At 45.8% G+C, this 22,607-nt stretch overlaps 1 protein-coding gene across 1 annotated transcript in view; it reads left to right on the forward strand.

The window, feature by feature from the left end:
* The first annotated feature begins 364 nt into the window (after positions 1 to 364).
* The window catches only part of LOC144668435 (ADAMTS-like protein 1), a 746,250-nt gene continuing 724,007 nt past the window's right edge, over positions 365 to 22,607 (forward strand). Inside the window, exon 1 of the mRNA XM_078530487.1 lies at positions 365 to 501. Coding sequence (XP_078386613.1) covers positions 430 to 501 — 72 coding nt within the window. The 5' untranslated portion in view covers positions 365 to 429. The remainder of the gene's footprint in view (positions 502 to 22,607) is intronic.

The following is a 22,607-nucleotide window of genomic DNA, read 5'->3' on the forward strand; positions in this document are numbered from 1 at the left end:
GGGTTTGTTCAGGGTAGGGTGTGTGTGTGTGTGTGTTGGGACCTCGCCCATCAGCAAGCACATTGTGTTTGTGTGTCCAGTGACACTGAGAGGGGCCGCCCCATCACAACCCAACACACAGCAATATAAACCCAGCCCTAATAACCGGCGTTATTCATCTGTCTATAATCTTCCTTCTAGTGTTTTGTAGAAGCCGAGGAGGTGGAATTCTCCTGGTCAAACAAAATCCACTCTCTGTCAGAAACAGATGTAAACTAAGTGGGAGTGACCTGGGGCAGCTCTGGAGTAGAACTGGAGTCACTTTACATTGACATTCTCCACTAGTTATTCAGCGAGCTATATAACAAAAAAAAATCCCCATCCCAAATCATCACTGGAGAAGGAGATATCCATTTGTAAAAGATAATATCCGCTATTTGCCATCGCGAGATGTCTGGATCCCTCTGCAAGACGATTGTACTGATTTTCTTCAGGTTTCTGTTCATCTGTTCAGCGATAAAGGTGAGAGATTTTAGAATTCGCTCGGATCTGTAGGTGTGAGTGTGAGAGAATGTCTGTCTGCGGGTGCGGCTGCTCAGCGATTCTCTCTCTCTCTGTCTCTGTCATAACAATGAATCCGTTCCATCAGACTTCACCACCACTCCTTTACTAGAAATGTCATTTTAACCAGGATTAAGAGAGTGTTTTTAACCCTTTATACACTGGGGGACAGGTGTTAGACCCCGGCAGATTTTTAACACTCTGAAACTTACTCCAGTTTTTTGCTTTACACAATATTTGATGGTCCCGAAGCTCAAGTGGAAATTGCGGGAACTCGATTAGCCGCCTTATTCATCGAGGTGGTTTCAGTCCCTGAGGCGATGGGAGCTGTTGGGAGTTTGACAGAGAATGGGTTTAAAAAAAAAGCAGCATGTCTGCATAACACCAATATTTACATTGTCTCCAGGGAAGAGGATTCCTGGCTGATTTCAGAAATGTGTTATTCATAGCAGCAATCATTATATTTCTCACTCGGTATATACCCTTTGAAATGATATTACTTGTTTTGGGGAGCATCAGTTTGAAGTTGAGCAGACTTTGGCATCATCCTGGTGGGGATGATCAATGAAGGAGTGTTGACCCTTCACCGAGTGCAGTTTAAACTCTCTCATCCGAGTTGGACGGTGACATTCTCTCTCTCTCTGCGTTTCTCGACAGTTCTGCTCAGACCCTTCGGTGAATTTATGAGGTGGAAGCTTTGCCGATTTTGCTAACCCCGAGATTGGCAGTAGCGCCTCATTGTGCGGGGAATGTTTCCCCGCATTTGCACCGCAATTAAAAGCGGATCGGATTCTCTGTCTCACCAATAGTCAATTGTCTGGCATTGCGTTTCTTCCCAGTGACAGATTTCCCTGCAGGAGGAGTACAGAACCTGTCCTCTCACTGCGGCGATGCACCTGAACAGGAGGAGGCCATTCAGCCCCTCGAGCCTGTTCCTCCATTCAATGAGCGTATGGCTGATGTGTACATTTACTCCATTCACCCACCTTGGCACCATGTCTCTTTATATCCCAGTTTAGCAAAAATCTATCAATCTCAGGTTTTAAATCATTAAATCAAAGCATCAAGAGGAGAGTTCCAAACTCTTGCCATCCTTTGAATGAATAAATGTTTCCTAGTTTCTCTCCTGAAAAACCTGCCTCTGATTTTAGTGTTGTGACTCCGTGTCCAAGATTCCTCCCACCAGTGGGAACGTTTCTCTTTATTCAGTCCGTGAATCCTTTCAAAAGCCCATAAACCTCCATCAGATCATCCCTTTAACCATCTATGTTCCGGGGAATTCAAGCAGTTTATGTAATCTCTCTAGAATTTAATCTCTGGTGCACTGATAACACTCTGGTCAATCTGATCAAACACTGATCAATTAGAAGATCGTGTCAGTGTTGAGGAAGTAAACTGTAGGTAGCATTGTACCCGTTCGCTACATGAAGCCCTCTTGGGTCAGCGATGGTGTATGGGTTAAACGTAGAACAAAAACTCTAGTGTGTAGCCATATGCCTGAAAAAGGCATAATTAGTTAACGATTCTTCTAAGACATTCATTTAAACAAAGCAAATGGAAATTTAGATGACTAGAATAAGAATCCTGAAAATCTGTTATTAACCTGATTTTTCAGACAATGGTGAATTACATGTGAGCTGGAAAACACAAACCTTATTTTCGCTGAATGTATATAAATAGCTGGAGCACCTGTGCTGTAAAGTGGATTTAATTCCTAGGCTGGCACATGACAGGTGCATCAGCTAACATGACTTGGGAGCTTTTTGAAACCTATCGTCACAGTACAGACATTATTAATCATATTACAGCCCATGCAGTACGTCTAGAGATTTACTGCTGGAGGTGGTACTCCAGCACTGCTAATACTGCTCGAGGTACTAGGCAAATTAATAAACACAGGTGAACCAGTCTCATGGAAAAGTAAGTTTGAACCAGCTACAAATGTTTTTTTTTCTTCTACATTTGTAGTATTCCATTCTTGGTAAACACAAACTGCTGTGCAACCTTGATGGTTTAAAGTGACCTTGCACCCTTTTTTGTTCTATAGTATAGCTCATTAATCACACATTAATGGTCCAGAGTCCTATAACAAAAGCCTTGGAATGTGTTAATAGCCTATTCAGAATAGGTGAGAATAAGCTGATTTGCCAGTGTTTCTGCCTCAATGGGTGATTTGTGGTTGCAGGATTCCTTGATGTGGTAACTGTCAGCTACCTAAGAGAGTCTATGTTTTAGGGTTATACCAATAGAGTCTGCAGCTAAGGAGAAAGCTACGATGATTGAGACTTTTGGATCAATTAGTAATTTTCTGGTCCTGAATTTTCAAGATTAGTTTCAAAATTAAAGTTCCTTTAAATAAATGAATTGACAATACATTACACCCCATTTAAAGGATAGTCCAAATAATTAGCTCAATAAAAGCACATGATTAAGAACATTAAGAGTATTTGAGCACATTGTCTGTTCTAGAAGTGTGATAATATTTTCTGTGTTTTTTCACATGGGTCTGGCCTTTGGAGCATCTCCTATTTTAATCTCCCCATCATTGGTAGCTGGCTAGGTCCTAAATTCTGGAATTCCCCCCCTAAACTTCTTTGCCTCTCAACCTTTCTTTCCGCATTTAAGGTGCTTCTTAAAACTTACCTCTTTGACTAAACCGCTGGTCACCTATCCTAATATTGTCTTATGTGGTTCAGTGTTAAATTTTGTTCAGTAATGCCCGCTTGGGATGTTTTAGACACTATATAAACACAAGCTGTTGTTCTTGGGTGTGAATTGTCAATGGAATGGAATTCGGTACATTTCTGCAGAGGGCTGAGATTTTCACAAACGTGACATGCCCATTTTCTTAGCCATTGCAAAGAATGTGCAAACAAGTCACAAAGGCAAATTAAAATGTATCTGAAGAACTTTCTAATACCAAATAACAGACATGAAGAGATATTGTTATCCTGATCTTGTTTTGGTGATTTCAACATGTGAGTTTTATTGCTGTAAGTTCTTTCCTTAATAAACAAGATGGGTACGTTTATATGCAAACACTGTATTCCAGATTCTCTTTAATTTATTCTTTCCTCTAGTGGAGGTGATGATTTATATTGGGATAGAGTGCTCCGGGCACTAGGTCCTTTATAAATGAGACACACAGCATTTGCAATAAGCTAGAGATAAATAGAACCATGGAAAATGATGGCGCAGGAAGAGGCCATTCAGCCCATCGTGTCTGCACAGGCCAAAAAGAGAAAAAAGAAACTAGTCACCCATTTTAACCCCACTTGGGTATGATTTAATTGCCATTACAGAGACATAGTTACAGGGTAACCGGGGCTGGGAATTGAATATTCAGGGATATTCATCACTTACAATGATAGCCAGAGGGGAAAAGGAGATGGGGTAGCATTGTTAATAAGGGACGCATCAGTATATTAGCGAGAGAGGATCTTAGATTGAAGGAGAAAGATGTAAGATCAGTTTGGGTGGAGCTAAGAAACAGCAAGGGGCAGAAGTTGTTTGGTGGGAGTTGTTTACAGGCCACCAAATAGTCGTGGTAATGCTGGGCACAGTATAAATCAGGAAATCAGAGCTGCATGTAATGTGGGTAATACAGTAATAATGGGTGACGTCAATTTACATATAGACTGGGTAAATTTAATTAGCACTAATGCTCTGAAGGATGACTTCCTGGAGTGTGTACCAGATGGGTTTCTGAAAAAGTACATTGAGGAACCAACTAAGGATCGGGCTATTTTAGATTTAATATTATCTATTTAGAAAGGACTAATTTATATCCTAGCTGTAAAGGATCCATTAGGAAATAGTGACCATAATTTGGTGGAGTTTTACATTAAGTTTGAAAGTGATATGGTTCCTTCTGAAACTAGGGTCCTAAGTCAGAACAAAGGAGATTATGAAGGTATAAGGGGCAAGTTGGCTATGGTGGATTGGGAAATACATTAAAAGATTTGACAGTAGGCAGGGAATGGCTAGTATTTAAAGAAGTATTACATGGTCTACAACAAATATACATTCCTCTAAGACAGAAAAAAAAATTGGAAAGGTGAATCAACTGTGGCTAACAAAATAAATTAGAGATTGCATTAGCTCAAAGGAAATGGCTTATAAGGTTGTCAGAAAAAGTGGTAAAGCCAATGATTGGGAGCAATTCAGAATCCAACAAATGACGACAAAGAAACTGATGAAGAAAAGGAAAAAAGAATATGAATGCAAGCTGGTGAGGAGCATAAAGGTGGACTGTAAAAGCTTCTTTAGGTATGTGAAAACGAAAACATTAGCGAGGACAAATGCAGGCATTACAGGACAGGAGAATTTATAATGGAGAATAAGCAAATGGCGGAGAAGCTAAGCAATTACTTTGAGCAGAATCATCCCAGATTTGCGCTAAGTGTGGTAGCGGGAGGGGAAAATGATGTTTTAGCCACCGGTCACAATGGCGGCTTCTCACACCGTATCGTCCTAATCCTGCCATGTTAATTATGCATTCCCTGGAAACACACCATTTTGTTGGTGGGCAGGCTCTCATTTGCCCACCACGCCATCACCTCGCCGCTTCATCACACTGGACGTCATATTTAAAGTGCAGCCATGTGCACACCTCTCAGTGCTTCCAGCCCAGGGCTGCTGCATGGAAGACATGGCCCCAAAAGGCAAAAAGACAGCAGCCCCCAGGTTTAATGACGCGTCCCTTGAGTGCCTTTTGGACGCAATGGAGACTCACCGTGATGTCCTCTACCCCGGCTCTGGCTGCCGGATGGGCAGCAACATCACCAATCCAGCTTGGGAGGCAGTGGCAGTGGTGGTCAGCACCAATGCCCTGCAAAAGAGGACAGCCACCCAATGCCATAAGTGGATGAATGATCTCATCCGTTTCACCAGGGTAAGTCACGCTTCTCACCACTCTCAACTCATACACTTACAAACCCATCACACATCCACAGGGATCTCACACCTCAAGGGACAACACCACTAACTCTCACACACACCCTCACATCTCCATCAGGCTCATATCCTCTGGAGCTTGTGTCTTCATCCCGTCCATGACTCCATTCACCACACAAACACTCCACTCAGTGCCATGTGTCCTGCTCACACTCTCTCCATCTGTTTTCATGCAGGAGAAGCTGGCTCACAACAGCAGGGAAAGGTCCCAGATGGAGGTGGAGTGGTCCACATTAGGCCCCTTAGTCACTTTGAGGAGTGTGCCATCACGCTGACTGGTGAGGATGTGGACCCTGCCTGCGGTGACAGTGAGGTCGCTCTCTCAGTGCAACTGTGAGTGCTCTCTCCCCTGTTTTTGACTCTGCTGCCATGCACTAATTATCTCTACTTTGGTTCACAGGGAGCTCAGCCAAGTGACCAACACCCTCAGCCAGCCAGTCCCTCAGCTCCATCCATGTCATCACCTCCAGCCAGGAGGACACCTGCTCCATTGAAGAGCTGGAAATAAGCAGCCTGGAAGACTCGTCACAGCGCTTACCTACACCCTCCACCAGCGCAGAGAGACACAGCTCGGTGGGACCTAGATCTAGAGCAGGCTCGGGTTCACAATCACCATACGGACACTTGTCCATGTCAGGAGGAGGCAGATTCAGCCGAGCTCCCCGGCATTCGGAGGACTGCTGGGGAAGAGGCATCTGAAAGTCCGAGTCAGATGACAAGCCTCTGGATTCAGCCTTTCAACTCATCGTGGAGAGTCAGCAGAAGGCATGGGAAAATCACACAGAGCTGTTGGAAGCCCTCAACAGAGTGGCACGCGAGTCAGAGGAATGCGTCCACCTGCTCTCTAATGAGGTGGTGCCCACATGTGCGCGTATGGAGATCTCCATGGGGAGGATGGCAGATGCCATGGAGACCCTGGTCCAGCAGAACGTGGAGATGTGTACAGACCTGCACTCCATCGGGGGAGCCATGGGTGAGTTCCTGCAGTGGCAACGTGAGAGGGAAATGGGACACCTCGATGTCCCTCCAGATGCTCCTTCCCCTTAAGGAGTCAGGCCGGGGCCTTCGGGCACCCGAAGGGAGGAGGAGCGGCAGCTGGACACCCCTGGGTCATCCACTCAGCAATCTCAGAGTCTGTCCTATCCCTCCGAGTCCCCTTGCCTGTGACCCCCTCAACCTCATCCTCTGTCACCGCAGAGGGAGCAGCTGGGCCACAGGAGGGCAGCCAAAGCAAACCAGGGCCCTCAAGGCCTCGGCTCTCCAGAGGACCCACACCAAAGTCATCAGAGGCAACAGGGCCGACCATTGCACAGGCTGTCTCCACCCCTGCTGCGGATGTCAGGGCAGCACCTAGAAGTCTAAAGCATTCAAAAGTTAAGAGATTCTGATGACAGGCGGTTGCACAGGTGAACACATTTTGTCACTTTACAATCTGGAAATATATTCACTTTCATTGAACAATGTGTAATGATGTATTCAGCTTCATTTACAGGCTTCACGAGACCTCCCACTGCACCAACCCCACCCCCATACACTAGCAGTTCAGCTGCAGACATCCAGCCCATGAGTGATCCTGGCGTGAGGTGTGTGTGCGTGCCTGCATGCATGTGTGGCAGGCCCTTTTGGAGTCTCGTGCAAGCACTCTTCCCACACATGTGGAACCTTCCTCTATCACACTCATCTCACTGTTCCGAGCATTTTCACTGCTGCCTGCTGGGGTTCTCTTTCAGTTGTCCATCTAAGCCGACCTGCATCTCCGACCACCCACTGACCATATTCCCATGCAGCACCTGTGCCCATCCAACACGGCTCTCGTTTCACTTTCCATTTAGCCAGCGTGGTTGTGATAAAATCTTTCTTTCGCTCCCTTGTCCTTTGCCCTCCCCTTGTCACTCATTTCCTTTCCCCCATCACTGTTGACCACTGCCCCCTGGCATCACCTTCCACCTCCCCTCTGTGACCTACCAGCCACAACCCTTTTCTTTTGGGGATGTCCAGGTGACAGTCACAGACTCATCAGAGCCCTCCCTTGCACATTCACCTGGACATTCCACACCTTGGGACCCCTCCCCCCGACATTGGGACCCCTCCCCCCGACCTTGAGACCACTTGCCCCCCGACCTTGCAACCCCTTCTCTCCCGCCCCCCCAACCTTTGGGACCCCTTCTCTACCCCCCACCTTGGAATCCCTTCTCTTCCCCACCATGGGACCCCTTCCCTCCCCACCCCTTGGGACGCCTTCTCCCACCCCCACAATTTGGATGCCTTCTCCCTGACCTGCCTTCGGAGCCCTTCTTCCCCCTCCCAGCCTGGGCCAACTCCTTCCCCCACTTTGGACTCCTTCCCCTCCACCTTTGGACCTGTATCCCCCTCCCCTTGGACTCCTTTCCTTACACCTTCCACCCCACCATTACAACTACCTTCCCAGTTGCTGTCTTATCCCCCAACTCCACCCCCCCTACCCACTCCCTCTTCCTCTTCCAATCGATGCTGGACCTTCCTCTCCCTCCCCCGGTACATCTTCCTCTCTCAAACACAGCTGGACCTTCCTCTCCAGCCCCTCGATCATCATCCGTTGTGAGCAGATCCTCAATGGTGGCTTTCCACCTTCCATGAGCTGTTTCACCGCGGAGCCGTGTCCATGAGAATCCACCCAGCATGCCATGGATGTTCCTCTAGGGCCCTGTTGCTGTTGGGCTACAGCATCTTCTGCTCCTCGGGTGTCCGTGATGTGAGCAAGGCCCTGGCGGTAAGTCCCGGCTTCTGCACATCACACTTGTCAAGATGTGTTCTGCACTGGCGTGTTTTCCTGCTGATGTAGGTGGACGATCCAGCGGGGGTGGGGGTGATGAGTCTGGCGGACTGGCCTTACAATGATACACTGATGTATTACAATGAGTTTCCCGACGTCTGATGATGGGAAACACAGCCCTGCTATCGATGGGCTGAGCCAACAATCGCAAACTGGTTTCACGATGTCGTGAAACTGATTTTTGGCCTTCTTGCCATTTTGTCTGCTCGAGCCACCAAACACGCCCAACACCAGCAGGTACAGAAAATTACACCCTTTGTGTCTGTCTTCATGGAGGGTGATAGAGAAAATCTCCCAGAAGTACTGAGGAACCAAGGGACTAGTGAAAATGAGGAACTGAAAGAAACTAGTATTAATAAAGAGGTAGTACTTGAAAAATTAATTGGATTGAATATTTATAAATGCCCAGAGTGTTGAAGGAGATGGCTAGGGAGATAATGGATGCATTGGTGGCCATCTTTCAAAATTCTATTGATTCTGGAAAGGTTCCTACAGACTGGGAAGTAGCAAATGTAACCCCACTATTTATGGAGAACTACAGACCTGTTAGTTTGACGGCATTAGTGGGGAAATGTTAAACTCTATTATAAAGAATGTGATAACTGGAAATTAGAAAAGAATGGTAAAATTGGGTAGCATCAACATGGATTTATGAAAGGGAAAACATGTTTGACAAACTTGGAGTTTCTTGAGCATGTTACTAGCAGAATAGATAAGGGGGAACCAGTGGATGTGGTATATTTGGATTTTTAGAAGGCTTTCGATAAGGCCTTACACAGGAGGTTAGTAAACAAAATTAAAGCCCATGGGACTGGGGGTAATATACTGCTATGGATTGAGAATTGGCTAACAGACAGAAAACAAAGTGTAGGAATAAACGGATCCTTCTCAGAATAGCAGGCTGTTACTATGGGGTACCACAAAGATCAGGGCCACAGCTGTTTGCAATCTATATAAATGATTTGGATGTGGGGGACCAAATATAATATTTCCAAAATTACTAAACTAGGTGGGAATGTGAGTTGTGAGAGGGATGCAAGGGGGCTTCAAGGGGATTTAGGCAGATTAAGTGAGTGGGCAAGAACATGGTAGATGGAATATAATGTGAATATGTGTGAAGTTATTCACTTTGGTGGAAAAAATAGAAAGGAAGAGTATTTCTTAAATGGGGAGAGGTTGGGAAATGTTGATGTCCAAAGGGACCTGGATGTCCTTGTTCATGAGTCACTAAAAGCAAACACACAGGTAGAGCAAGCAACCAGGAAGGCAAATGGTATGTTAGCCTTCATCACAAGGGGATTTGAGTACAGGAGTAAAGATGTCTTGCTGCAGTTTTATAGAGCCTTGGTGAGACGGCACCTGGACTATTGTGCACAGTTGTGGTCTTCCTATTTAAGGAAGGATGTACTTGTCATAGAGGGAGTGCAACAGAGGTTCACCAGATTAATCCCTGGGATGGCGGGATTGTTTTATGAGGAGAGATTGAAGAAACTGGGCCAGTGTTCTTTAGAGTTTCGAAGAATGAGGGGTGATCTCATTGAAACTTACAAAATTCTTACAGGGCTCGATAGGGTAGATGTAGATAAGATGTTTCCTCTAGCTGGTGAGTCTAGAACCAGGGGACACAGTCTCAGAATAAGGGGTAGGCCATTCAAGACTGAGACGAGGAGGAATTTCTTCACTCAAGGGGTGGTGAATCTTTGGAATTCTCTACCCCAGAGGGCTGTGGAGGCTCAATCATTGAGCATGTCATGAGCATGGCTAATTCAGCAAGGTACTGAAACTATAAATCAAAAAGCAAATACTTCTGGAAATGTAAAATAAAAAGAATGAAGCAGGTTTGGCAGCAAATGTGGAGCAAGAAATTGTGGATTCATTTTAGAGTCGTGTAGAATGTGAGGTTGCTGCACTCATACACTCCATTGGCAGGCCTTCCTCAAACACTCCATCAGCAGGCCCTCCTCATATACTCCACCAGCAGGCCTTCCTCATACAATCCATCAGCAGGCCCTCCTCATACACTCCATCAGCAGGCCCTCCTCATACACTCCATCAACAGGCCCTCCTCATACAATCCATCAGCAGGCCCTCCTCATACACTCCATCAGCAGGCCCTCCTCATACACTCCATCAACAGGCCCTCCTCATACACTCCATCAACAGGCCCTCCTCATACACTCCATCAGCAGGCCCTCCTCATACACTCCATCAACAGGCCCTCCTCATACAATCCATCAGCAGGCCCTCCTCATATACTCCACCAGCAGGCCTTCCTCATACACTCCATCAGCAGGCCCTCCTCATACACTCCATCAACAGGCCCTCCTCATACACTCCATTGGCAGGCCTTCCTCAAACACCCCATCAGCAGGCCCTCCTCATATACTCCACCAGCAGGCCTTCCTCAAACACCCCATCAGCAGGCCCTCCTCATACACTCCATCAGCAGGCCCTCCTCATACACTCCATCAACAGGCCCTCCTCATACATTCCATTGGCAGGCCTTCCTCAAACACCCCATCAGCAGGCCCTCCTCATATACTCCACCAGCAGGCCTTCCTCATACACTCCACCAGCAGGCCCTTCTCATACACTCCATCAGCAGGCCCTCCTCATACACTCCACCAGCAGGCCCTTCTCATACACTCCACCAGCAGGCCTTCCTCAAACACTCCATCAACAGGCCTTCCTCATACACTCCACCAGCAGGCCCTTCTCATACACTCCACCAGCAGGCCCTTCTCATACACTCCACCAGCAGGCCCTTCTCATACACTCCACCAGCAGGCCTTCCTCAAACACTCCATCAACAGGCCTTCCTCATACACTCCATCAGCAGGCCTTCCTCATACACTCCACCAGCAGGCCTTCCTCATACACTCCATCAGCAGGCCCTCCTCATACACTCCATCAACAGGCCTTCCTCATACACTCCATCAACAGGCCTTCCTCATACACTCCATCAGCAGGCCCTCCTCATACACTCCATCAGCAGGCCCTCCTCATATACTCCATCAACAGGCCTTCCTCATACACTCCATCAACAGGCCTTCCTCATACACTCCACCAGCAGGCCTTCCTCATACACTTCATCAGCAGGCCCTCCTCATACACTCCATCAGCAGGCCCTCCTCATACACTCCATCAACAGGCCTTCCTCATACACTCCACCAGCAGGCCTTCCTCATACACTCCACCAGCAGGCCTTTCTCATACACTCCATCAGCAGGCCCTCCTCATACACTCCATCAGCAGGCCTTCCTCATATACTCCACCAGCAGGCCCTCCTCATACACTCCATCAGCAGGCCCTCCTCATACACTCCATCAACAGGCCTTCCTCATACACTCCATCAGCAGGCCCTCCTCATACACTCCATCAGCAGGCCTTCCTCATACACTCCACCAGCAGGCCCTCCTCATACACTCCATCAACAGGCCCTCCTCATACACTCCATCAGCAGGCCCTCCTCATACACTCCATCAGCAGGCCTTCCTCATACACTCCACCAGCAGGCCCTCCTCATACACTCCATCAACAGGCCTTCCTCATACACTCCATCAGCAGGCCCTCCTCATACACTCCATCAGCAGGCCTTCCTCATACACTCCACCAGCAGGCCCTCCTCATACACTCCATCAACAGGCCCTCCTCATACACTCCATCAGCAGGCCCTCCTCATACACTCCATCAACAGGCCCTCCTCATACAATCCATCAGCAGGCCCTCCTCATATACTCCACCAGCAGGCCTTCCTCATACACTCCATCAGCAGGCCCTCCTCATACACTCCATCAACAGGCCCTCCTCATACACTCCATTGGCAGGCCTTCCTCAAACACCCCATCAGCAGGCCCTCCTCATATACTCCACCAGCAGGCCTTCCTCAAACACCCCATCAGCAGGCCCTCCTCATACACTCCATCAGCAGGCCCTCCTCATACACTCCATCAACAGGCCCTCCTCATACATTCCATTGGCAGGCCTTCCTCAAACACCCCATCAGCAGGCCCTCCTCATATACTCCACCAGCAGGCCTTCCTCATACACTCCACCAGCAGGCCCTTCTCATACACTCCATCAGCAGGCCCTCCTCATACACTCCACCAGCAGGCCCTTCTCATACACTCCACCAGCAGGCCTTCCTCAAACACTCCATCAACAGGCCTTCCTCATACACTCCACCAGCAGGCCCTTCTCATACACTCCACCAGCAGGCCCTTCTCATACACTCCACCAGCAGGCCCTTCTCATACACTCCACCAGCAGGCCTTCCTCAAACACTCCATCAACAGGCCTTCCTCATACACTCCATCAGCAGGCCTTCCTCATACACTCCACCAGCAGGCCTTCCTCATACACTCCATCAGCAGGCCCTCCTCATACACTCCATCAACAGGCCTTCCTCATACACTCCATCAACAGGCCTTCCTCATACACTCCATCAGCAGGCCTTCCTCATACACTCCACCAGCAGGCCTTCCTCATACACTCCATCAGCAGGCCCTCCTCATACACTCCATCAACAGGCCTTCCTCATACACTCCACCAGCAGGCCTTCCTCATACACTCCACCAGCAGGCCTTCCTCATACACTCCACCAGCAGGCCTTCCTCATACACTCCATCAGCAGGCCCTCCTCATACACTCCATCAACAGGCCTTCCTCATACACTCCATCAACAGGCCTTCCTCATACACTCCACCAGCAGGCCTTCCTCATACACTTCATCAGCAGGCCCTCCTCATACACTCCATCAGCAGGCCCTCCTCATACACTCCATCAACAGGCCTTCCTCATACACTCCACCAGCAGGCCTTCCTCATACACTCCACCAGCAGGCCTTTCTCATACACTCCATCAGCAGGCCCTCCTCATACACTCCATCAGCAGGCCTTCCTCATATACTCCACCAGCAGGCCCTCCTCATACACTCCATCAGCAGGCCCTCCTCATACACTCCATCAACAGGCCTTCCTCATACACTCCATCAGCAGGCCCTCCTCATACACTCCATCAGCAGGCCTTCCTCATACACTCCACCAGCAGGCCCTCCTCATACACTCCATCAACAGGCCCTCCTCATACACTCCATCAGCAGGCCACATTGGATCTTCATTATGATGGAATATGACTAATATTTGGTTATTTGCTCCTTCCTAACACGTTGTCTTTGATTTCTTCTCATAGTCATTTGAAGCTTTCCTGATTAACGGATGACCTAAAACTTCAGTAAATAAAGACCCTGCTGCTAACCTCCATATATTTGTAATAACTAAGCTTGACTATCTAACAGTAGCAGTTATAAATAGAATATGAATTGGGGCCTGTGAATCCGCTTTTATCCCATTGATAGGCTTGATTTGTGGATTACTTAATTTCAAAGAAAAGTGCAAGAAAGGGCTGAGTGTGGCTCAGTTGGTAAATGTACCACTGGGTGTGAGATCGAGCTATACAATCGAGAAGATGCCGGCTTTGATTCCCCACCTGTTCTGGGTTAGTTGATCCTGGTTTGGTTGGTTAGGCAGCATTAGAGTTGCACCTACGCAGCAAGCTCGATTTACAGTCTTCCCTTTCCCCTTCATAGGGAGATTCCTGTCTGTTAACTGTGCTGAAATGTGCATGCTTGTGGACTTTGTGTGAGGTCAGGGTCAGTTTTAATTGAATATAGGAGCAGGAGAAGCCGATTCAACCCTTTAGCCAGTTCCGCTGTTCAATTAGATCTTGGGCGATCTTTATGTCAACTCCATTTCCCTGCCTTTGCTCCATAATCCATGATACTCTGACCCTTACCCATATAAAAATCTATCAACCTCACTCTTTAATATTTCAATACCCTCAGCATCCACATCCTTTTTTAGGGGGAAGAGTTCTAGATGTCCAGTACCTTTTGTATGGAAAAATTCTTTCTGAATACACTCCTAAATCCAATTTTAGGTTTGGTTGTTCTGGATTCCCCCACTAGAAAATACATTTTTGTTGTACCTACCCTTTTGAACTTCCTCTTTGTTTTAAATACCACAATAAAACATCCCTCAACCATCGAAATTCAAAGGAATATCAGCCAAGTTTCTGTAACCTGTCCTCATAATTTATCATTTTGAGCCCTGAGATAGTTCTAGTGACTCTATGCTGTACACACATTCTGAGGCCTATTTATCCTCCCTGATATAAGGTTCCTGAACGGAATGCCGGGTCACTCCAGATAGAGTCTGATTAAAGCTCTGTACAACAGGAGGGTCATTGTGTTCAAACCCCCAACATTCCAATGGCCTTCTGAATTGGATTTTGAACTTGTGCACTAACTTTTAGTGATTGGTATATGGACACCTAAACGACTTGACTGCTTTGTAGCTTTGAGTCTCTCAATATTAAGAGAATATTTGATTTGTCTTTCTCAGGTCCAAACTTATCCACATTGAACTCAATCTTCCACAGTTTTCTCCCACTCATTTAGTTTGTGTCTTTTGCAACCTCCTGCTGTCATCCACACAACTTGCTGTGCCTCCTCACAGGGTCATCTTAAAATGTGAATGTCCAACTCTCTATTTGTTTTTCCAAGTCATCAATATATATGGTGAAAGGCTGAGGCCTGAGCACTGACATTGAAAAACACCACATCCCTCTGATCCTTTACCTTCCCTTTTCTCCCCTATACCCTGACCTGCTGACATTCACTGCCTCAGCTCATGAATGAAGAATGGACACTGGGGAAATTTCTCATGAGTGACTTGCATCCATGGAATTGTGCTCTAGCAGGAGTCACCATATTGTGTAGTGGAGGGGAGAAAATGGAAGATTCCTTTTTAATTTTTGTAAAGCACCAGAGGGAGGAGTACCTATATAATTGCCTGCTGAGGCTGCCTCATTGTCTCCTAATTATATTTGGAATGTGATCTCAGTTATCCTGTTATGGTGCTGTGGCTCAGGGAATAACACTAGTGCCTCTAAATTGTAAGGTTTTGGGTTTAAGTCCCACTCCAGACGGCACAAAAATCAAGACTGACACTCCGGTCCAATGCTGAGAGAGTGCTGTCTTTCGGATGAGGGGCTAAACCCCCACTCAGGTAGATAGAAAAGATCTGGCATTATTTTGAAGAGGAGCAGGGGAGTTATCCCTGGTGTCCTGGCCAATATTTATCCCTCAATCAACATCACAAAGTCAGATTACCTGGTTATTAGAATATTGCTGCTTGTGGGAGGTTTCTGTGTGAAATTTGACTGCTGCATTTCTTACACCATAACAGTGACTACACTTCAAAAATACTTGATTGACTGTAAGTGTTTTGAGATGCCTGTGCTTGTGAAAAGCACAACATAAATGTAAGTCTTCCTTTCTTATGCTGTCTGTGATATATAAAATCAGAATGAAAATCTATTTTTAGACTGTATGTAATATACATTAATTCAACCAGTTGCATTATCAGCCTAAGAACAATAGGGAGAGATTTTGCCTTTGTACATGTGGCCAATTCATAAGCCACCTCTCTTTAAATACAATTCTGATTTTGTTGCATGTTGTGCAAACGCTTCACTATGACTGCGCTGTTCAATCATTCTGTATCAGAGGCAATTTACTAACAAAGTGGTACATCACAATGGCAGGTTGATATAACCTGTCAATAGTTTGATGTATACACTCTGATTCTTATTGAGCCAGTTAACAAACTTGTTTATGTAATTAAAAGCATGTTGACAGTATCTTGAAAAAGGATTCCATTTTCAGTGTTGCCAAATGACTTCCTTTAAGAGATAGTTATACCATTTTGAATTTACAGTTGTGTGGCAAAACCCCTGGCTATCGCAAAGACACTGCACTTTCTGGACACATGAATAGCTTAGGATAGCAATTTTCAAAGGCTAGGAAAAAGCAGATAATCTCACTGGTCTTTTTCGATATAAAAATGTATCTACTCTGGAATAGAGCTCTGCACATCTGTTGAAACATGCATACATAGAACTGCATTGCCACTGTGTGCCTTGATGCTAGTCACATGAGGTAAGTCTGCATTAGAAAAAAGGTCTGTCGGCAATGTGATAAATGTTACATTCAGTCATATTCCAAAGTTCAATAATTCGCATTGGGAAATTGGAGGAGAATGTGACAAGGTCAAAAATAATTCGAATGAGAAACATCAGCATTTTCAAATACATCAAATGCACATAGATATCAAGAAGAAACAATTCCATAAATACATGTTATAGCTATAGTACACATGGACACCTAAATATTTATCACAATAACATTAACATGTACATATCCTTATATTGTATATAACATAGCTATGAATAAAGATCTTAGAATGTAGGAGTAGGTACAAACTTTATAATCCACTTACCTTATTCGCTTTTTTTCAACAATCCTCTGACACCAGTCTTCAATCCCTTGACATCACCAATCTCCTCAAACCCTGCTTCCTTTAAGGACTCCATCCCATTCTCTCAGTTCCTTCGCCTCCATCACATCTGTTCTGATGATGCCACTTTCCAAAACAGTTCCTCTGACATGTCTTCCTTCTTCCATAACCGAGGTTTTCCATCCACGGTGGTTGACAGGGCCCTCAACCGTGTCCGGCCCATCTCCCGCACATCTGCCCTCACACCTTCCTCTCCTTCCCAGAACCATGTTAGGGTCCCCCTTGTCCTCACTTATCACCTCACCAGCCTCCGCATTCAAAGGATCATCCTCCGCCAACTCCAGCATGATGCCACCACCAAACACATCTTCCCTTCACCCCCCTGGTGGCATTCCGCAGGGATTGTTCCCTCCGGGACACCCTGGTCCATTCCTCCATCACCTCAACCCCTTCCCACGGCACCTTCCCATGCAACCGCAGAAGGTGCAATACCTGCCCCTTTACTTCCCCCCCTCCTCACCGTCCAAGGGCCCAAACACTCCTTCCAAGGCTTCACTTGCACTTCCCTCAGTTTAGTCTACTGTATTCGCTGCTCCCAATGCAGTCTCCTCTACATTGGGGAGACCAAACGCAGACTGGGTGACCGCTTTGCAGAACACCTTCAGTCTGTCATGACCCAGACCTCCCTGTTGCTTGGCATTTCAACACTCCACCCTGCTGTCATGCCCACATGTTTGTCCTTGGCCTGCTGCAATGTTCCAGTGAAGCTCAATGCAAACTGGAGGAACAGCACCTCATCTTCCGACTAGGCACTTTATAGCCTTCCGGACTGAATATTGAGTTCAACAATTTTAGATCATGAACTATCTCCTCCATCCCCACCCCCTTTCTGATCCCCCTTTAATCAATAATTTATAATTTTTTTACAACTATATATTTTTTCTTTTCCCTCCTATTTTTAAATTTATTTCGATCCATTGTTTCATCTCCACCTTTTAGCCCATTTCGATCCCTTCCCCCCACCCCACCCCCACTAGGGCCATCTGCCACTAGCTTGCTACCCTTAATGTCCCCATTAGCACATCATTTAGATAATATCACCACTTTGTCCTTTTGTCTATGACATCTTTGGCAGCCTCTTCTTGGCCTCCACCTATCACTGGCCCCTCTATCGAGCTCTCCTGTCCCACCCCCCTCAACCAGCTTATATTTCATCTCATTTCTTTATGTCTTAGTTCTGATGAAGGGTCATACGGACTCGACACGTTAACTGTATCCCTCTCCGCAGATGCTGTCAGACCTGATGAGTTTTTCCAGGTATTTTTGTTTTTGTCCATTTCCTTTTTGAGTGTTTTCAAGCAGTCTGCATTTATTCAGCTAGGTGGCAGTCTATTACACAAGTTATCAGCTTTACTGCTACTGTTTGTAGTGCCAACTTGTTAATTTGGTTTTCACTTATTATTATGTATGTGACAACTTTATTTCATTTTTGCCAGTGGAAGTGGATTTACGCTTCTTGGAGAAGCAGATGTAGTCTCCTCACTTTGTTTTCATGCCAAAAAGAAAAATAGTTATAAATAAAAACAGGAAGCGATGGACCTACTCAGCACGTACAGCAGCATCTGATGACCTTCCATCAGAATTAGGAAATGTTAGAGATGTAAGAGGTTTTGAGCAAGTGAAAAGGTGGGAGGGTGGGAGAAAATAACAAAAGGGAAGATCTGTGGACGACCAGAGAGACTAATTGTTTTTATTAAATCACAGAAGGGTTGGTGGTGCAGAGTTAAAGGGAATTAGACAAGTAAAGAAACAAAAGATGTGTCTAGAAAAGGTGTAAATGGCAGGATGATGGAGAAAGAAAAAGTTAAAACCAAAACCTGCAAAGATAAAGAAAATAAAATGAGGGCAGAGGTTACGGTCTGAAATTGTTGAACTCAGCATTAAGTCCAGAAGGCTGTAGAGTGCCTAATCAAAAGATCAGGAGCTTCATTAGAACAATACAATGGGCCAAGGACAGAGACAACTTGAGTTTTGTTGAAAAAAGACATTTTGTTGAAGCTTTACATCTTGCACTCATCAGGACAATCACAAGAATATCAATGTGGGCGGGAAGCAATAACTTTATACTGTATGAGGAGAGGGTGCTGATTGGTTGGCAAGTGGACTCTGGTAGAGGCGTTGCCATGGAGAGCACACCAGTTAATGGTGATTGACAGTTAATTGCCAAGCACTGTTTGAAATTTAAACCAGGCAGTTTCACTCTGGTCAAGTCATTGCCCTGAGGAATGAACCAGTGAATGGCTGTCACTTATGTTGCTTAGCTGAAACAGACGCATGTGTGTACATGTTTTTTCTGTCTGCAAAGAACAGGGCTCTGCGTATTAATATATGTAACTCCTAGTACACACAAAAAAACCACATTGTGAGCCCGACTGACAATCTTAAATTGGTTGTCAGTGTAATCTTTAGCACACTGAGGATTATTTAACAAATGTTGTCCAATCGCGGAATTACATCTAATGTTGGGCACTGTGTTTTGAGTTTTGCAAGCACAGGCTGGTTGGGTACAGTCTGTAACTTGCCTGTTGCGAACAGTGGCTGGGACATGCTGTTTGATACGATCCACTAGTCTTTGGGATGTACAGCCTACATGCCTAGCGTAAGACCATAAGATGTAGGAGCAGAAGTAGGCCATTCAGCCCATCGAGTCTGCTCCGCCATTCAATGAGATCATGGCTGATCTGATAATCCTCTACTCCGCTTTCCTGCCTTGTCCCTATAACCCTTGATTCCCTTACTGATTAAAAATCTGACCAACTCAGCCTTCAATATACTTAATGACCCAACCTCTACAGCCCTCTGCAGTAAAGAATTCCATAGATTCACTACCCTCTGAGAGAAGAAATTCCTCCTCATCTCTGTTTTAAATGGGCAAACCCTTACTCTGAGATTATACCCTCTGGTCCTAGACCCTCCCACAAGGGGAAACAACCTCTCAGCATCTACCCTGTCAAAGCCCCCCTAAGAATCCTATATGTTTCAGTAAGGTCGCCACTCATCCTTTAAACTCCAATGAGTACAGGCCCAACCTACTCAACCTCTCCTCATAAGAAAGTCCCTCCATACCGGGGATCAATCTAGTGAACCTTCTCTGGACTGCCTCCAATGCCAGTATATCTTTCTTTAGATAAGGGGACCAGAACTGTTCACTGTATTCTAGGTGTGGTCTAACTGGTGCCTTGTAAAGGCCAGCATTCTATTTGCCTTCCCTACTACCCGCTGAACTTGTATGCTAGCTTTTTGTGATTTATGCACAAGGGCTCCCAAATCCCTCTGTGCTGCAGCTTTATGCAGTCTTTCTCCATTTAAATAATATTCAGCTCCTCTATTCTTCCTCCCAAGGTGCATAACCTCACACTTTCCCACATTATATTCCATCTGCCACTTTTTTGCCCACTCACTTAATCTGCCTATATCCCTCTGTAGGCTCCTTGTGTAGACTCCATCACACTGGCACTGAAATTCATATGCCACATTACTTATTTATGTGATTGGAAGAATGTCTTTTTGGCTTGATGACTGCATCCTGTTAGTGGTGAATACCACTCGTGTTGTTACTCGTATAGTAGCAGCGTGAAACAGCTAGCTTCACCTGTTGCTCAAATTTTTGAGATCCCTTGCCCTTCCAGGGTAGACTGAGGTAGACTGGGCACTTTTCAGGGCCAAAAGTGACGGCCTTAGGCCCGTTCATGAGTTTGCCTGATATACAGCACAAAATGATCTGATCAGGGTGGCCATTATCCTACAGGATGCCTGTGATTCCCCTTTTTCAGCATCAAGCTTGCATGGTGGGCAAATGGTTCAGGCCCTATTTACAAGGTTGCTGATAAGACCAATCTTATAGCGTGCGGAATTGTAAAAATTCCAACGTGTATATTGACCAGTGAAGGTAGGCTTGCGGTCGATTGTGGTAGAGAACTCCCTGGAAGATTTCTCAACTAATACGTCAAAGAGAGGGAGTTAATTTGGCTGCTCCATTTCAGAGGTGAATTTGAGCACAGGATGGAGCCCATTAAGACATGTAAAGAAATTGTTACATGCAGCTGCTGATTTAAATACAGTAAATGTATCATCCACATATCGGAAATATGTGAGAGGTAGGAGGTTAGGTGTCATTCCATCGAGGACATGTTTCTCATGGAACCCGATAAAGATGTTTGCAAGAGCTGGGCCTAGAGGGGATCCCATGGCAACACCATCTTGTTGGGCACACATGGTGTTGTTAAAGCTGAACTCAACCGTGCGAGTTGCCGAGTTCATAAACTCAGTGAAGACTGATTCACACAATGGTGGTGGGTCTAGATCACCATGATATAGTGCTGCAGCACAAATATCTATGACCTCCTTAAGTAGAACATTGGTGAATAGGCAAACAACGTCAAATGAACACATGGACACAGCATTGCTATTGATATGCAATTCCTGTATGCTCTTTGCAAATTTGAAGGACTCTTTCGCTGTGTATCTGGAGAACGTGTTCAAAACTGGTTGTAGCAACTTACCCAACCATTTGGCCAATTAAAGCTGTGCAGAACCGGCCATAGATAAGATAGGGTGTAAAGGGACATCATTTTTGTATGTCTTGGGCAGCCCATTCATACGCAGATACAGCAAGTGTATAGTGTCCATCAAAGGCATCCTGCAGGATAATGGCTACCCTGACTGGATCATTTCACGCTGTCTATCACACAGACTCATAAACGGACCTACGGCTGTCATCTTTGGCCCTGAAAAGTGTCCAGTCTACCTCACACCCTGGAAGGGCAAGGTATCCCAAAAATTTGAGCAGCAGGTGAAGCTAGATGTTTCACGCTGCTACTATATAGTAGTAACACGAGTGGTATTCACCACTAACAGGATGCTGCTCTCAAGCCAAAAATACATTCTGTCTATCACACACATGAGTCATGTGGTATATGGATTTCAGTGCCAGTGTGATGCTAGGTATGTAGGCCGTATGTCCCAAAGACTGGTGGATCGTATCAAATAGCATATTCCAGCTGCTGTTCACAATGGGCAGGGTACAGACCGTACCCAGCCAGCCCGTCCTTGCAAAACTCAAAACACAGTGTCCAACATTAGATCTGATTCTGCGATGGGACAACATTTGCTAAATAATCCTCAGTGTGCTGAATATTACGCTGACAACCAATTTAAGATTGTCAGTCAGGCTCACAATGTGGTGTATTTGTGTGTACTAGGAGTTACATATATTAATACACAGAGCCCTGTTCTTTGCAGACAGAAAAAACATGTACATACATTGCGTCTGTTTCAGCTAAACAAAATATGTGACAGCCATTCACTGGTTCATTCCTCAGGGCAATGCCTTGACCAATCAAAGTGAAACTGCCTGGTTTAATTTCAAACAGTGCTTGGCACTGTCAGTAACCATTAACTGGTACATTCTCCATGGTAATACTTCTGCCAATCAGAGTCCACTTGCCAACCAATCAGCACTCTCTTATACAGCATAAAGTTGTTGCTTCCTCTGACATTGGCATTCTTGTGATTGTCCTGATGACTGCAAGATGAAAAGCTTTGACAGAGCAAACTGTGTGAGAGAAAGGTGGAGAGGCAACTGGAAGCTTAAAGCTACACTAGTGGACTGAATGGAGGTGCATTGCAAAGTGGTCACCCAATCTGTGTTTAGTCTCCCCAGTGTAGAACAGATCACATTGTGAGCAGCAAAATAGTGTACTAAATTGAAAGAGTTACACATAAATCACTGCTTCATCTGGAAGGTGCGTTTGAGGCCTTGGATAGTGAGGAGAGAGGAGGGAAAAGGGCAGGTGTTGCATCTCCTATAAATAAGCTACACTAATGTAGCACCTTTCTTGTGCTTAAATGTCCTAAGACGTTTCACAGCCATTGAATTACTT

The sequence above is a fragment of the Cetorhinus maximus genome, chromosome 2 (assembly GCF_964194155.1).
Source record: "Cetorhinus maximus chromosome 2, sCetMax3.hap1.1, whole genome shotgun sequence".
NCBI lineage: Eukaryota > Metazoa > Chordata > Chondrichthyes > Lamniformes > Cetorhinidae > Cetorhinus > Cetorhinus maximus.